Source organism: Thalassophryne amazonica, chromosome 16, assembly GCF_902500255.1.
Source record: "Thalassophryne amazonica chromosome 16, fThaAma1.1, whole genome shotgun sequence".
In the NCBI taxonomy this organism is placed as follows: domain Eukaryota; kingdom Metazoa; phylum Chordata; class Actinopteri; order Batrachoidiformes; family Batrachoididae; genus Thalassophryne; species Thalassophryne amazonica.
This window is the reverse complement of record NC_047118.1, coordinates 19721044-19738724: the sequence shown is the minus strand read 5'-3', so window position 1 is coordinate 19738724 and position 17681 is coordinate 19721044. Positions and strand designations below refer to the sequence as shown.

Below are 17681 nucleotides of genomic sequence, written 5' to 3'. Positions count from 1 at the left end.
CCTGTGAGACCAACACGGAGGTGCTTTTGTCCCGCGCCATTCGCGGCTCTGTGGCGCATCCCTCCACTTCTCTTTCCATGAAAAAACTCCTGTAACAGTGGAATATGCCGAAAAAGTCTTGATGTCCACGTCTTCTGCCATTTTTGTGGAAGTCAGACGACGTCCCGGATCAACAAAGCCTTCACGTTGGAAATGATCTGGTTGTTTTAGCGGGGTGTCAGCCTGTCGATCGGCGCTCTGAGTGCGCCGCGCTCTCAGACACTGTGGGCGGTCTTTAAACCGGCTGGAGCACTCCTTAATCTGTGCAATCCCCATAAAATCGTCCCTGAAAGCCATTTGAATTTTCCGAATGGTGTCCACCTGGAGGTCTCTCACAGTTTCTGGAAAAATTTGATGCAGCAAAGCTCCAAATCGTTCAGACATTTATTTGCAATAAAAATCCGATGAGAGGGGTGGACCACTGCTCACACAAAGCCTGCTCACAGGTGAATGACGCAACCGATAGGTGTGAAAAAACTCTCGCATGCGCACGAAGGTTCAAGCTTGGCTGATGCAATCACATGATTCAAATCCATATGGTTTTGCAAAAAATAAAAAGGTCGGATACTTTTCTAACAGACCTCGTGTGTGTGTGTATGTATATATAAAATCACTGTTTGAGTATGTGTGCCAAGTTCCAGCACATCCCATGTCTTAAAGGGGGTGGCAGGTGACTATCTAATTAGCTTATTATATGTTAAGACCCAAATATACCCATGAATAATATCTAAAGTCAACTCCTTTGCCACCTGTGCCTTACTTAATGTTCACAATCTGTAAACAGCAAAGGGAAACTGGACATGCCCCAAATGTGCTTTAGACCATAGCTTATAGTTTGTCAGGCTATGGCCCTTAGTGGTCATATGGCGCAAGTAGAATCAGTTGATTATCTTCACTATTTGTAAAGGAAGTGTCTTGTTATGTGTGCAGGGATCACAGAGGAGAACCTTGCCAAGCTCATTCAGCATGCAAACATACAGAACGACAGGAACATCATCACAAACCTGCAGCACCTGGGGTGTAAAATTATTGCTGGGGTATATATCTTGTTTCTAGTTTATCTACAGTTACACTGATGTATAAAGGCAATGACAGTTTGTTGCATAAATAAATGTTTAGGGCACTAATGCTGGGAAAGTACGAACTGAACACAAGGAGCGCTCTGAGAGCACCTACCAGCTTTCGAGGTGGACTCCCTTAATCAAAGATGTCATGGAGGTATCAAAGTCTAAAGGTTTCTTATCTGCTCTTTGCTCACCCTCTATGTTGTGTATTATTGTTTTGATTTTAATTAAAGCTGTGTTATTGTGCTTTAGAATGCCATAGAGGACAAACTAGACAAAAAGCAATGGCCATTCTTCTCTGAGCCTCCCACCACGACAACTCAGCCTGTTGTCAGGTAGGTGCTATCAATGGGTCAGTGTCATTAAAATGTTTGTACTGCCTTTACCAATTTAGAGTTTTGTTAGATCTTTCTAAAATGTAGGGAAAAAGGTTATTGTATTTTCTGGCGTGCAAGTCGTACTGGAGTGTGAGTCACACCAAAAAAAAAAAAAATGCTGCTTGAAGAAGAAAACCTTATAATTTGCAGGTCTTTGGGATTTTTGTGCATTGTTGAAGTGTACTCCCCCCCCCCCCCCCCCCCCCCCCCCCACATTCCAGTATGAAATACAGGGGGATATAGCAATCAGCATGTCTGTCTGTCTGTTTTCACTTGTTAGCATGATATTTCAAGAACCAGTTGACTAATTTCATTCATATTTGGTATAAGGGTGTCTTTGGGTGATCCCCTGACACTATTATGGTGGCCTTGGGTTCAATTTCAAGGTCACGGCGAGATATTTAAAGTATAGGTGACACAATATGTAATTTTTTTCTGTATTTAAAACTAACAAACAGTTTGAAATTTATCCTTTCCTGGTGCGCAGTTACTGAAGACATACAGTAGTGTTCAGAATAATAGTAGTGCTATGTGACTAAAAAGAGTAACCCAGGTTTTGAGTATATTTCTTATTGTTACATGGGAAACAAGGTACCAGTAGATTCAGTAGGTTCTCACAAATCCAACAAGACCAAGCATTCATGATATGCACACTCTTAAGGCTATGAAATTGGGCTATTAGTAAAAAAAAAAAAAAAAAAAAGTAGAAAAGGGGGTGTTCACAATAATAGTGTGGCATTCAGTCAATGAGTTCATCAATTGTGTGGAACAAACAGTTGTGAATTAGGTGTCCCCAATTTAAGAATGAAGCCAGCACCTGTTGAACATGCTTTTCTCTTTGAATGCCTGAGGAAAATGGGACGTTCAAGACATTGTTCAGAAGAACAGTGTAGTTTGATTAAAAAGTTGATTGGAGAGGGGGAAAACCTATACGCAGGTGCAAAAATTGTAGGCTGTTCATCTACACTGATCTCCAGTGCTTTAAAATGGACCAAAAAAACAGAGACGCGTTGAAGAAAACAGAAAACATCCATCAAAATGGATAGAGATAACCAGAATGGCAAAGGCTCACCCATTGATCAGCTCCAGGATGATCAAAGACAGTCTGGAGTTACCTGTAAGTGCTGTGACAGAAGACGCCTGCGTGAAGCTAATTTATGTGCAAGAATCCCCCGCAAAGTCCCTCTGTTAAATAAAAGACGTGCAGAAGAGGTTACAGTTTGCCAAAGAACATATCAACTGGCCTAAAGAGAAATGGAGGAATATTTTGTGGACCGATGAGAGTACTATTATTGTGAACACCCCCTTTTCTACTTTTTTTTTTTACTAATAGCCCAATTTCATAGCTTTAAGAGTGTGCATATCATGAATGCTTGGTCTTGTTGGATTTGTGAGAATCTACTGGTACCTTGTTTCCCATGTAACAGTAAGAAATATACTCAAAACCTGGATTAATCTTTTTAGTCAGATAGCACTACTATTATTCTGAACACTATTGTAAATATTCAGATTTTGAACTGCGTGCCACTAAAAACCAGGAACTTCCTGGAGACTCCCGACATCGTAGAAGGAGGAAGTGACATCAGCATGAGTACCATTATTTTAATAGTCCCATGGATTTTTACAGGCTACTGGCAGCCCCATTTCTACTGAGTTGTTCGGGTCGGAGCTCCGTGTTTTCGGTATCAGGACGTTAATTCTCACCGGCAGAATCCTTTTGATTGGCAGGTGCAACACTTCTAATGACGAGCACGCATGCACGGTGTCCGGATTCTCCACTTGATACGGAGGCAAAACAGTATTTTCAGATTATTTTATTGTTTTGTGGCTCGTGGGATTATTTCGTCGTGTGCAGACTAAGGGACTAGGACTCTTTTAACTTGCTGCACAAAGCAGCTAGTTAACAGCAGAGACTCGATCCATCAGCTGCAATAATGGATTACAGCCGGCACTGTAACCTGGCACCAAACTCCTGTGTGACAAATGGACTTTTCTTCAGCCAAGGCAGAAGGAATTAAATTATTTTCAGACATCGTTTTGTAAAGGTGGATAAGTTTTCAGATTTCACTGAAACGTACAGGTAAGATTATATTAAGAAAAACATAAATAAAAAATGCACACACTTCCCCATCACTTTTTTCTGATGTCAGATAGTAACTTTCTTTTTTTTTTTTTCCAGTTGATTACGGCGAAAGAGCTGGCAAAAAAAAGTTTATCATCCCCTGCATGCTGAAATCACTTGCATTATTTATTTATTTACTTATTTTTTTATAATCAACATTCTTTTTCTGAGCTGTGCCAATATTGTCACTGTTGTCAGACTGGAGGTCTTGCTCCAAGGTTTGGTCTCCCTCGTGGTCTAAATAAGACTCAAAACTATAAGGCTGTGTCCCACACAGCTTCTTCAGAATGAGGTCCAGACTGGACTTAAAAAAGCTCCACACTACATTTCATAATTTTTAGTGATTATTTGTACACATTTTTTGACGTCACCTACACTTTAAAGGACCTGTCACACCTTGACGGTTTAGTCTGCATATGCTGGCTGTATTAACAACACGGGCGTACATCTAATAAATAAATGCAGCTGTCCCAGCTTGATGATATACCCAGCATATACTTAATCCCATTTCCACCAAGTGGTTCGGGTCGGTACTGGGCGGTATTATACGTCCGAACAGTTAAGTCTGGCTTGGTTTGTGTTTCCACCACACCCTTTTGTTTGGCAGGTGAAACACATAAATATTGACGAGCATGGCATCTAGCACGCGCACAGTGTTGGCGTGGCATCTCTGCTCCACGTGGAAGCAAAACAGTGATTTTTATCATTTTATTTTTGTGGCTCATGGGATTTACAGTATTTTCATCGTGTGCAGACAGAATCGACTGATACTTGTGATAAATGCTGAGACGTTTATGAATGTGGCACGCACCCAGAGCCGAAAAACAGACTTGTTTCTTCAGCCACGACAAGGAATTGAAGTATTTTCAGGCATTGTTTTCCAAAATCAGGATGCTTATGTGGATAAGGCTTCATCAGACTGGGATGATTAATACGAGATTTTATATCTGCTGTATGTGAATGGTTTTAATATTTGAAAGTCTGTTCACATGAGGACTGCAGCTTTCATCCAATCAATGGACAGCCTTAATGGGCATATTTCAACTCCATGAGTAAATTACAAGAAATGTGTGTCAGTAATCACATAATTTAAAATTTATGTTCCACATGTGCAGAACATATGTCATATGCTGGCATACATTGAAAATATTGTGCATGCCCAAAATTTTTCAAGGTGCTTGGCATACTGCAACATATTTCAGTGTGCTCTTAACTTACACAAAACTTACCCATAACATATTAGACGTACGCCAGAGGCTTTTTTTTTTCTTTTTTTTTTTTTTTTGGGTCGGCATATGCTGGCTAAATTGTCAAGGTGTGACAAGGGTATAAGATATTGTCATTACCAACCTTACTAGTGTGACATCTCACGAACCAGTGGCCCAATTTCATATTTAGCATAGCGTTTGCATTAGTTCAGTGATTTACAGGAAAGCTAAATCAAGCATTTTTCACTTCATACAGTAAATGTTTGTTTGTAAAGCAGTGATAAAACCTTTCCGGAAATTGCCGGAAATCTGTGTTTCTAACTCACGTGGTGAACGTTTCCGGGTTATTTTTGACAGTGTACGTCAGAATCCTTTCATTCAGTTAATTTCAGTTCCATGGCCAAACAGTTGGTGGCGGTAATGCACCCTGTTGGTTTGCAAGCCGCCAATTATTTCCAACGAAGAAGGGTTATTTTGTTTTGGTCTTGAGAGTTTATTAAGTCATATTTTTGGGTACTGCACAGTGGTTCTCATAACGGTTGTGTGACACTTAACTGGAGGAGGTTATGAAAGCCTTTAGTTCTGTAACAGAGTTCAGGTTTTTGATAAATTAAGCCAGTTGTGCTTTAAGTATCATGTACTTCCTGTCATGATTGTCTAGATAATCTGCATAATGCACAGTGCGTGTCTCCTTTCTTTTTTTTTTAATCACAGTGTACAATCAAAGTTGAGTAACCTGTGCAGACATTGGGCTATAAAATATGATTAAACATGAGAAGGGAAAAAGAGGTGGGTATATAGGAAATGAATAGAAATTCGAAAAAATTTTGTCAAAAAATGACCTGAATTGACGAGCTGAAATGAAATCGAGTAAATTCGCATACATTTGAACTGATTCTGGGGATGTAAATATGCATCTTACTGATGAGACATGGCATATTGACCTTTGACCCCCATCCCTTGCACTCTGCAACTGGCAACTGTTTCTATTATCAGTCAATCTGTTGATCATTTTTGATGACTCCAAAGAAAACCTCACAACCAACTGCCTTCATCTTTTCAAATGTGCAACCCCAAATCAGAATAAGTTGGTATGAGATGGGAAAATGCAAATTTAAAGGGGAAAAAATGCAGTGACCCTTACATTTCCTTTGACTTTTTCCATTGCAGACAATATAAGCTTAAGATATTTCATGTTTTGTGTGGTCATCTTAATTTAATTAAATTATACAGCCATTCCTATATTTAAAGCCTGCAATACATTCTAAAATAACTTTTTATTCTAAATTTAAGAATTAAATCATTACTCCTACAGCCAGTTTTCTTCAGTCTTCTTCCACATCACTGAATACGTCTTGGATGTTTACATCATTCATTGGGAAATACAAACAGTATGGTCAAGTAGGCAGTTGTCAAAAGTTCAGTGAACATGCTGGAAGGAGACTAGTGAGGGAAGCCACCAAGACCTCCATGGCAGCTGTGAAAGAATTACAGGTTTCTCCGGATGTGCTGGAGAAACTGGGACTGTTGCATCCCTATTCACAACTTCACATTGGAGTGGAGTAGGAAAGGACTGTTAAACAGGAAAACTGCCAAAACTTAAGCTCGGGTTCTGCATGTGCCTTCTGGCAAGCTGCAGCTGAAATTATGCTGTTTATTTCTTTTTTTTCTTCTTAGAAAATTCTCCTCTTCACTCCAACTTGAAGTTGTGTAACTGGGGAACAGTTATGTTGAAGCCATTGGACACGTATCATACAGGACCATAAATATTTGGATATTCACAAAACTGCTATTTGATCTGTTTGCGACAGTGAAAAATAAAAAATACATGGCATTTAACAGTTTTGATTCTTTTTTTTTTTGCAGCAGTGCACGTTTTGGAAATTGGCACAAGAGTAAATCTCCATCTGAATATCGCTCTGGACCTCGGCTCATCATTTTTGTCATTGGTGGTGTGTCCCATTCCGAGATGCGCTCCGCCTATGAAGTCAGTCGTGCGACTGATGGGAAATGGGAGGTGCTGATTGGTGAGGACACTTTCTTGACGAGTGGATGGTTTGCCATTTTAATTACACATGAGTAACATTTACTTTAATGTTCCCTTTGTTAGGCTCATCTCACATCCTGACTCCTACCACCTTCCTTTCTGACCTGAAGAGTCTGGACCAAGTTCCTAGTCCTGATTGTTAGATACCCATAACACACTGAAGTCATGGTTTGAGGGGACTGGTTTTCTGTTTTGGCATCTCAGATGGCAAAAGTGAAGCATCAGGAGAAATATTAAATGTTGCAATGGAAGGAAACATTTTTGATTGTTTTTATTTTATTATTGTGAAATGGGCTCTATATACTGCTGTAGTTGAAATTGTACTAATATATTTAAATTGAATATATCCTTATGTTTTGATTATATTGTACTTACACTGTTAATATTTTCAAGATCTCATTTAAATTTAGTATCCATCTGATTTTTCTGAACTGTATTCTCCCTCACTCAAAGCTGCATCATTCTCATAAATGTGGTTATCTTGAATTTTCCATTTAAAGGCTATAATAGATGTTTAAAGCAACAGAATTATATCTGAGATTAAATGTTTTTACCTTTATACATGTGGAAATGTCTCAATTGCTGTGTTCTGAAACTGCACTTTTTTCATCAGGTTTAATCGTGACTGGGAACATGTATTTGGCAGTTTTTCTTGTTACTTATAAGTAATAAAACGAGCATATTTGCTATAATATGTGTATCACTTTCTGAGAGATGGTATACATTCTTTTGATTTTGGTTTACTCATCAGTTCTTAAGAATACTAATAAAATGCTCACTTGTTTATACACAAATATCTGCAGTTACAGTTGTCATTCAGAACTGTGTCAAATGAAGTTTGTCAACTCAACGTCACTTGTATACTAGGAGTTGATTTAACAGTGTTTTGAATTGGCCCATATAAGCTATAAGAATTTACTGTGCAGCCATCACAATTTGACATCACAGTTTTTGGCAGGAAGGCCACCGGATGTAAATTTTCCCAAACCGAACATGCAAATCCCAATTTGAATTTACATTCCAGATCAGTTGAAGGCCAGGTTAAAAATCATTATTGAGACTGTTGTCTGGCACAGTGCGAACACAAATTGTGCCGTTCTTGGATTACTGATAAATGGAAAAAGGTACACTGTTTGTGGGTAGGAGACCAAGTGGAAGGCAAGCAAGGTCAGAAACATTGTAGGTGTGGTTCAGATTTTTCTATCTTGGTATGGATGGGAGGAGAAATCCCAAAATATTTGGTGGAAGAGTATATCAAGAATAAGTTCTGGAGTAATGTAAGTGGAAGAAATTGCGCTATGTATATACAGTGCAGCCAGCACTTAATTTTTTCCACATTTTAAGTTCCAGCTCTTTTTTTTTTTTCCTCAACACCCCACAATGATGTCATGAAAAAGTATTCACACCCTTTTCTTAATGCTTTATTGATGCACCTTTGGCAGCAGTTAACGGTATTCTTTAATACTAGCGTGTTACCTTTGAGGATCCACAGAGCTCTAGATTTGATAGTGTTTATAAAAGATATTTTTCAGCAAAGTTTTTTTGAGCGAAGTTTCTATGAGATGGAATAGCGTGTGACTCCAGGGTGTTTTTAGAACCTTAGTCCTCAACAGTTTTTAGAAGAACTCAACCCTTTTTTCCTGTCATTTGTAATTTTTTAAAATGTTAATTTATTTTCCTAATATATTTATAAATTGTTTAGGTTCCTGTTATAGACATTATTATTATTCTGTTTTATTTTTACTTCTATTTTGTCTTTTTTTTATGGACCACGATAAAAATAAGTGTTCACTTTCTTGTACCATCCATGTATTTTTAATGTATTTACAATTATATGTACTTACATTGAACTTACTAAATAAAATCATGTATGCACACTTTGAATATAAAGATAATTCACTGCCCCCTGCTGGAATGGCGTGTTAGTCCAGAAAGTAATTAGCAACGTTAAGTAATCTTAGTTTCTCAAAAAATATTAGACGTATCAGTGTTTTTTCAGCATTCATCCTTGACCCAAAATACATAAGCATACCAAACGTCAAATGTCAGCGCTCCCCAGTTTGTCCGTGATCAAAGTTCTATGCATGCATGGAGACCTTTTTGTCTTTTTCAATCTGTGCGCATGCAGGTACTTCTATTGTTCTTCTATTTTTAGACAAGCACAAATAGATGGTGGCGGAAGACATCAAACGCAATAGACTTTTCACTTACGGTTCTGGCAACATGACACTTATTTCACTAACTCCTCTTCAACCACTTATCTAGGAGCAGGTCACAGGGGCAACAGCTCCAGCAAGGAACCCTAAACTTCCCTTTCCCGGGCCACATTAACCACCTTTGACTGTGGGACAATGAGGTGTTCCCAGGCCAGTGTGGAGATAATACTTAACTCACTAAAGCCATTGAACTACAAAAACACAATAAATCAAAAGCACTAACAACACTGTTTAACATGAACCACAATAATGTTTAAAACCCTAAAACCACAAACTCCCATGGTACACTGCAGCACAATATCCATTTGTTACTGGTTAGCTAAAATCACTAATTTCTCCAAATATTTTACTCCTATCAACTTTCCGTTTTCAGTGTTCATCCTTGACATAAGTATTAAGCATACCAAAAGGCAAATGTCATCTGTCCACACAGAGGCCACTTTGCTGTTATAATATAGATGATGATGTCACAAGCTTGGTGCACCTTCTTTGGGCAGTTCTGGAGTGCTCTGGAGCAGGTTTTCATCCAGGATGTCTCTGTACATTGCTGCATTAATCTTTTCCTCAATCCTGATTCCTGACTAGTCTCCCAGTTCCTGCCGCTGAAAAACATTCCCACAGCCTGATGCTGCCACCACCATGCTTCACTGTATGGTGCCTGGTTTCTTCCAACCATGATGCCTGGCATTCACGCTAAAGAGTTCAAGCTTGTCTGATCAGACCAGAGAATTTTGTTTCTCATGGTCTGAAAGTCGTTCAGGTGCCTTTTACTAAGGACTGGCCACTCTATCATACAGGCCTTATTGGTGGATTGCTTCAGAGATGGTTGTAAGGTTCTCCTCTCTCCACAAAGAAATGCTGGAGCTCTGACAGAGTGACCATTGGGTTGTTGGTCACCTCCCTAACTAAGGCTCTTCTTCCCCAGTCGCTCAGTTTAGACAGTACTAGTAAGAGTCCTGGTGGATCCAAGCCTTTTCCATTTGCACATGATGCAGGCCACTGTGCTCATTGGAGCCTTCAAAGCAGCAGAAATGTTTCTGTACCCTTCCCCAGATTTGTGCCTGGAGACAATCCTGTCTCAGAGGTCTACAGACTTCATGCTTGGTTTGTGTTCTGACATGCACTATCAACTGTTGGACCTTCTATGAAGACAGGAATGTACTTTTCCAAATCATGTCCAATCAACTGAAGTTACCCCAGGTGGACTCCAGTTAAGCTGTAGAAACATCTCAAGATGATCAGTGGAAACAGGAGACACCTGAGCTCAATTTTGAGCTTCATGGCAAAGGCTGTGAATACTTATGTACGTGTGATTTCTTAGTTTTTTTGTTTTGTTTTTATTTTTAATAAATTAACAAAAATCTAAAAAAAAAAAAAGCAAAACTTTTTCACATTGTTATTATAGGGTATTGTGTGTAAAAAAAAAAAAAAAATCATACATTTTGGACTAAGGCTGTAACAAAAAGTGCAGCACTGTGAATATGTTCCAGATGCAGTGTATGTGGACTTTTTCCATTCTTACGTACAGTGGTGACTGAAACAAAAATTCTGTGTTTGTTTTATCATCTTTCCCACTTTTCTAAGAAATGTTGTTAACCTCGAAACAAACAGTTTACATATCACTTGTCTAAATAAAAGCACAGCATAAATGCAAAAAAGTATTGTGTACTCATGTTGTCGGCTCATGACTGAGCTCTATTTATTTTAATACCACAGGAACACCACGTCTACTTTGTAACATATACTCAACAAAAATATAAACGCAACACTTTTGGTTTTGCTCCCATTTTGTATGAGATTAACTCAACGATCTAAAACTTTTTCCACATACACAATATCACCATTTCCCTCAAATACTGTGCACAAACCAGTCTAAATCTGTGATATTGAGCACTTCTCCTTTGCTGAGATAATCCATCCCACCTCACAGGTGTGCCATATCAAGATGCTGATTAGACACCATGATTAGTGCACAGGTGTGCCTTAGACTGCCCACAATAAAAGGCCACTCTGAAAGGTGCAGTTTTGTTTTATTGGGGGGGATACCAGTCAGTATCTGGTGTGACCACCATTTGCCTCATGCAGTGCAACACATCTCCTTCGCATCATCCGTGAAGAGAACACCTCTCCAACGTGCCAAACGGCAGCAAATGTGAGCATTTGCCCACTCAAATCGGTTACAACGACGAACTGGAGTCAGGTCGAGACCCCGATGAGGACGACGAGCATGCAGATGAGCTTCCCTGAGACAGTTTCTGACAGTTTGTGCAGAAATTCTTTGGTTATGCAAACCGATTGTTCCAGTAGCTGTCCGAGTGGATGGTCTCAGATGATCTTGGAGGTGAACATGCTGGATGTGGAGGTCCTGGGCTGTTGTAGTTACACGTGGTCTGCGGTTGTGAGGCTGGTTGGATGTACTGCCAAATTCTCTGAAACGCCTTTGGAGACGGCTTATGGTAGAGAAATGAACATTCAATACACGAGCAACAGTTCTGGTTGACATTCCTGCTGTCAGCATGCCAATTGCACGCTCCCTCAAATCTTGCGACATCTGTGGCATTGTGCTGTGTGATAAAACTGCACCTTTCAGAGTGGCCTTTTATTGTGGGCAGTCTAAGGCACACCTGTGCACTAATCATGGTGTCTAATCAGCATCTTGATATGGCACACCTGTGAGGTGGGATGGATTATCTCAACAAAGGAGAAGTGCTCACTATCACAGATTCAGACTGGTTTGTGAACAATATTTGAGAGAAATGGTAATATTGTATATGTGGAAAAAGTTTTAGATCTTTGAGTTCATCTCATACAAAATGGGAGCAAAACCAAAAGTGTTGCGTTTATATTTTTGTTGAGTGTATAATGGCACATGTGGGGTCTTTATAAAAGAATAGTGAATTTTAAGTACCATACTAGGTCAAAAGGACACTCCTGCCAGTATAAAAAAAAGTGATTCCTGTCCATGTTGGAGATTATGTTTTTATCCTGGATTATGCATCCTTTAATTAAGAAGGGGGCACATTGGCTGGGGTTAATACTCAGGATTTAACTCTATTTAAAAGCCTTTCACCAAGACGTACAGCACACATTTGGAGTCCACACGAGATGAAATTATATTCCAGCATTTAAATGAATAACTGAACAGTGATAAATTCAAAGCAGTTTTTTGTGTAATTTTTTCTTTCATAGCTCTCAGTAGGACACTTTTTCCCTTTAATGGCTGCTGCAGAACTAGACTCAAAATCAGAAGTCACTGGCACTGTGCTGGTAGGACGTGTGTCATGCATTTATTCTTATTCTACTACTAAGATTTTCTGGATATTTTACTTGGTGTTCTTTTATTAGTATATTTAAAACCATTGTATATGTTGCAAATGTTTTCATAGAAAACTGATTAAATAAATGGCTTCATGGTCTGTATTTATGACATACACAAATCTGATTTTCATCTTCGGGTAACAATATCACTTAAACTTTCAACTTTTACAATTCAGTGCTTTTGTTATATTTACAGTGACATACACATTTGTATACCTCAGTGATTGGCATCACGTCTGTGTGACGGGTAGTGAGATGCTGCAATTTCAAATGACAGGTTTACAATAAGCTGCTGAAATGTTCCTACCATTACAGTGAAATGCAGGTAAAGTTTTAACATATCCAGACTAAACTTTAGATGGACACATTCAGTTTGTCTAACGTATGGGATGCATGTTAAAGATTTGCAGAAATGCAATTGATTGACACACACACACACACATATATATATATATATATATGATTTTATTAATTTGCCAAAATGTTTGTAGAAAATGTTCAGAATTTGGTACAGCTGCCACCAAAATGATCCTACCCCAACAACAATGCTGCATTAAAAACAACAACAACAAAAAAACAAGGACAACGATGTTATGGTAATATTTTACATTTGTTCTTCAGCATCCTTCTTCTGATATGAAGAATCTGAAGTGATTGATTTTAACATAAGCATGGAATATAGATGGTAGAGGAGTGGACAGAGGAGCTGGCTTGCTAATATGTAGACCTTGGTTCAAATTCTGCTTATGCTGCCTGTCTGTCCATGGACAGGACACATAATCAGTGTTGTCTTTGTCCACCCAACTGTAAGTTGGCCCTTGTCTCGGCTGGGGAAGTCACCTATGTTGGACCTGTCACACACAGGGGAAGATGTAGACTCTTGTCTGCTTGATTCTACGGAATCCAGAGATAATGACTGGCACTAATGGACCTCAGGGACGATATATAATACAAAAAATTTTGCATTTTGATTGTATTATGAGATGTAATGAACAAGTGATTAATGCAGAGGAAAAGACAAAAATTAGTTAATTCGTTCATATTTGTCTTTATTCCGTGTGTTAATTACTCAACAGGATCCCCATAAACAGGAGCAAATCCAAAGCATGAATACTTCCGAACATGGACAAAATGTTGAACAGCAAGGTTCGAGCAGTCAGGGGACATTCCGCCCTGCGGTCGACATACAGGGAATACATGTGGATGGCCATCACGAGTCACTTACTTCATTGCCAGATTCTAAACAGCAGGTGATGAAGTGCAGCATGTAAATAAGTGGTGTGATGATTAATTAATGTACTGTAAAACATGACTTTTGTTTGCTTAGCAACCTGAAAGAAACAGCACCGCACCTCCGATCTCAGCAACAGCGAATGCCTCAGGCAGAAATATGGTTAGTCAGTGTGACTGCTTCAATTCATACATATTGTATCTGTTAAAATATTGTCTTTTTTGTCTGGTTTATGTGTTTTTTTTTTGTCTCAGCCATTACTGATGTATGTTCCATTCATTTATACATTTGTTATGAAATGTGCACCCTAATATCTACATTGGACTTCAACAACTTCATGTCATCAATCAACATTTGATTTGTAACACTGTTTTTTTGTGATAGGAACGCTCAGATGATGAACAAGAACAGTTTCTGGATATGATCATGAATAGCATGCGTGGCCGTATAGATGACCAGCGTTGTGTCTTGGAGCTGAGCAGCAGTGCACCGTCAACATCACAACAGACAGAAAAAACTCCAAGTAAATTAAAAATAGGTGGGGGAGTATTAAGGATGCTTGTATGGCTTAGTGCTGACAAGTTGATCTTTCATTCTCGTAGTTAATGATTTATCGTAATTCAAATGTTACACCTGTGTTCTATTCATCCAGGTCCAGATTCTGAAATGTTCTTCAACCTCTTGACAAATGTTCAGAACCAAAGGCTGGATGATCAGAGGATGTTTCTTTCTGTATTACCTGGGATACAAAATAAAGAGCCAGCGTCCACCAGTGGAGGAGAAACGGGTTACTTGTGTTACATGATCTCCAAAGTCCAGGTTAGTCATTATCACTTAAAAAACAAAAAGCAATTTGTAACAAACATATATTTCACATAATCTATATTTACTTCATTTCCACAGAAATGAAGCAGAGTAACAAAATCATCTTCTGTCTGCTGGCTCCTTTCTCACGTTTGGGACCTCAGAATAATTCTGTACTTGGAGAATATAGAATGTAGGAAAGCACATAAGGCTCCAAAATAAGAGGATGCACTATCGTTCAGTGTTCTACAAGTGAACAGTAAAACCTTAAAATCTGATTTTGTGTATTTTTTCCAAATCTTGCATTAACTGTTTTTCTTTGGAACATGGGAACAGAAACTGGGGACAGGCATTAGTTCAGTTATATACCATAGTTCAAAAAAGGGTGATTAGATTAGACATAACTTTATCGATCCCTTGGGAAGGCTCCCTCAGGGAAATTGAGGTTCCAGCAGCATTATATACCAGCACACAGGGTAAGAAGCACACAAAGTATAAAAAGTGAAAGTAAAAAAGATAAACAGTTTGTAAATATAAATATAAATACACAAATATAAATATCAGACATACTGATCAATACTGGTTTACTAGCTACTACTGTTCCTCTCCTTCCCGTCCTCTGTCTTCCTGTTACTCCTCCTCCCCCTGAGTGAGGAGTTGTACAGTCTGATGGCCTGAGGGATAAAGGAGTTTTTCAGTCTGTTGGTCCTGCACTTGGGAAGGAGCCATCTGTAGCTGGAGAGGTTCCTCTGGTTGCTGATGACTGTGTGCAGAGGGTGAATGGCATCATCCATAATGTCCATCAGTTTGTCCAGAACGAAAGCCAATGACAAACCAGTGAGGGAATATTAATAAATTTTCAGTTTAAAAAAAAATAATGGAACTGTCTAAAGTATAGGACTTAAGGGTCATGATACCACTGCTCCTGCTCAGTTGTGGGACTTGTAGGATCAAAACCTGTGAGATGTGACCTAAGGTCAAGACTAAATGTCTTTGATACTAAATTTCACCGGAGGTTCATTTGTTACCATAGTTTGGTTGGCTTAACTCAAGAGTGGTAAATTCAGGAAACTGAGATGAGAACTATCACTTGCGATGTTATTGTGAGGAAATGTCAGCAGCGTTTTGGATATGTCACAGTGTTGAGTACACAACTGCAGAAGGCCAAGTTACATCTGGCTGCAGCAGATACAGCATGATTGAAGATGTATGGCTCTAGAACAAAGTTGCTGACAACAATTGTTATTTTAGCAGACCAGACTAGAGGACCAAAGATGCTTCCTCCCCCAAAACAAGGCATCTAGTTTAGGCCGTCCATGTTCAGCCTCCTTCAGCTCTGGCAGCTCAACTCAGAATTCTGCAGCTAAAGGTTAGACTACATGCATTTTTGTATTCCCTCTTGCATTTTTCCCTTTTCTTAAGGTAAATAAAATTTCACTTTCATGCACAGAATTCTTTACATTATTGCTTGAGAAACTCAGACATCTTTTTCTTCACCTAAGATCCAGAACCCGAACAGTTATTCATCCTCTTGGCCAACTCTCAGGGCCGACGACTTGATGATCAGAGAGTGTTACTTCCATCATTACCGGGGATACAGACAGGAACAACTTCAGCTGCTGCAGATGTAGATGCAAGTTATTTATGCTACATGATCTCCAAAGTCCAGGTTGGTCCTCTGTGTAATATGGTGGAGACCCAGTGTTGTGACAATCTGACGTTTTAGTTTATTGATGGAATGGATCAAAAATATCAGCAGAAACTCTCTTATTATTTCCACAGGGGTCAAGAATGGATGAACAGAGATGTTATGCTCCAAACATTGTGGAGAATCTGTGTAACCCATCTACTCAGCCAAAACCTAATCACAGTTCAGATCAGCCTGATGTGAGTTCTGCTAAATCTCCGCAGAAGTCTGATTTTCTACACCGTGTTAAACAGCTTTGGCAGGTAGGACTGCACACTGCACAGAAACTGCAGTCTACGCATATAATCGCATTGCTTTATCATTCCACATGCCGCGATTTAGATGACTGTTCCATCTTCTGCAACAATCATTCTCTTGTTTTAAGGAAGCATCTCCAGCCGAGCAGGAAAAATTCTTTCAGATGATCACTAAAGCACAAAGTAAATGCATTGAAGACCAACGCTGCGTCTTAAAGCCTGTCAACTGTGAACCGGCAACTGCTGCACAGAATGGAAGTGCTTTAAATAACAGGCTCACAGGTTCGACAAATGTACGTGTGCTTCTGGCTGTCTGTGCTTTTTCTGTCCGTGGACTGTCACAAATATTACCCTCTTCATAACAGGTGCAGAAGCTGAAGCATTATTCAAAATCATTGCATCCATTCAGGCACGACGGTTGGATGATCAGCACGTTGAGCTTCAAAACCTGCCCGGAATTAGTGGGAGCTGTGAAGGGAAAGACAAATGGAGTGAAACAAACACTGGAGTCCTGGTAGGTTACACTGCTTGTGACATAAAGGACAGTTCCAGAACTACTCAATGCAGTTTTATTTATATCGCATCAAATCACCATACCAGTGGCTCCAGGATGCTTCACATTACTTTTATAGTAGCATCATATGCAGTTGAGTATGGGCACACTGCTGTAATCATATTTACTCAAGAAGCTTTTATAGGAGCAATTTGTACTTTGACTTTTTTGAAGAGGGGAGTGGGAGCAAGCAGTTAGTCTGCTTGTTTCCACAGCAGAACATTCCTGGTTCAAATCACCCCTGCCCATTCTCCATGTAATGCAGAGTTGCACCAGGAATGACATCCAGCTGTGGTGACGTTGAGTAAAAAAGGGAGAAGCTGAAGGGGCTTCGTTTTTTGTTTTCTTTTGGTTGGTCTAGTTTTGCTCAGGATTGCCACTTCCGGTCTGGTATAAATCCATATGTTAAATTGGCACAGGGTGTTTCGATGGATGCCCTTCATGATGCAACTCCAAATATACATGGAGAGTGGGGCACTGGTGGCCTATTGGTGCGTTCTGTTTGGGAGGCAAACTCGCCAACTGTTTGCACCTTTTGTATGTTGCGGCATCAATATTAATCGATCCCATGACCTTGTTGCCTCACAGGAAGAAGGTCCTGGGATCGATTCCCACCTGTGGCCTTTTAATGTGGAGTTTGCATGTCCTGGGTTTGCGTGGGTTCCCTCCAGGTGCTCCGGCTTCCTCCCACATTTAAAGACATGCAGGTTTGGTGAATTAGAAACTTTATAATTGTCCAGGTCTCCCTTGCAAAACAG

At 39.5% G+C, this 17681-nt stretch overlaps 2 protein-coding genes across 4 annotated transcripts in view; both read left to right on the top strand.

Moving 5' to 3' along the window:
- The window catches only part of stxbp2 (syntaxin binding protein 2), a 35297-nt gene that overhangs the window by 15484 nt on the left and 2132 nt on the right, over positions 1-17681 (top strand). For 2 of the 3 annotated variants that reach the window (XM_034189980.1, XM_034189978.1), the window contains 5 exons: positions 970-1076; positions 1159-1257; positions 1356-1438; positions 6677-6837; positions 6921-7549. In XM_034189980.1, coding sequence (XP_034045871.1) covers positions 970-1076; positions 1159-1257; positions 1356-1438; positions 6677-6837; positions 6921-7000 — 530 coding nt within the window. In that variant the 3' untranslated portion in view covers positions 7001-7549. Of the gene's footprint in view, positions 1-969; positions 1077-1158; positions 1258-1355; positions 1439-6676; positions 6838-6920; positions 7550-17681 lie in introns of those variants that run through there. The other variant, XM_034189979.1, reaches the window with a different exon arrangement.
- LOC117527998 overlaps positions 14177-17681 on the top strand; it is an 11424-nt gene continuing 7919 nt past the window's right edge. The window contains exons 1-6 of the mRNA XM_034190520.1: positions 14177-14441; positions 15678-15795; positions 15929-16095; positions 16209-16376; positions 16499-16663; positions 16780-16884. Of these exons, the coding sequence (XP_034046411.1) occupies positions 14247-14441; positions 15678-15795; positions 15929-16095; positions 16209-16376; positions 16499-16663; positions 16780-16884 (918 nt within the window). The 5' untranslated portion in view covers positions 14177-14246. The remainder of the gene's footprint in view (positions 14442-15677; positions 15796-15928; positions 16096-16208; positions 16377-16498; positions 16664-16779; positions 16885-17681) is intronic.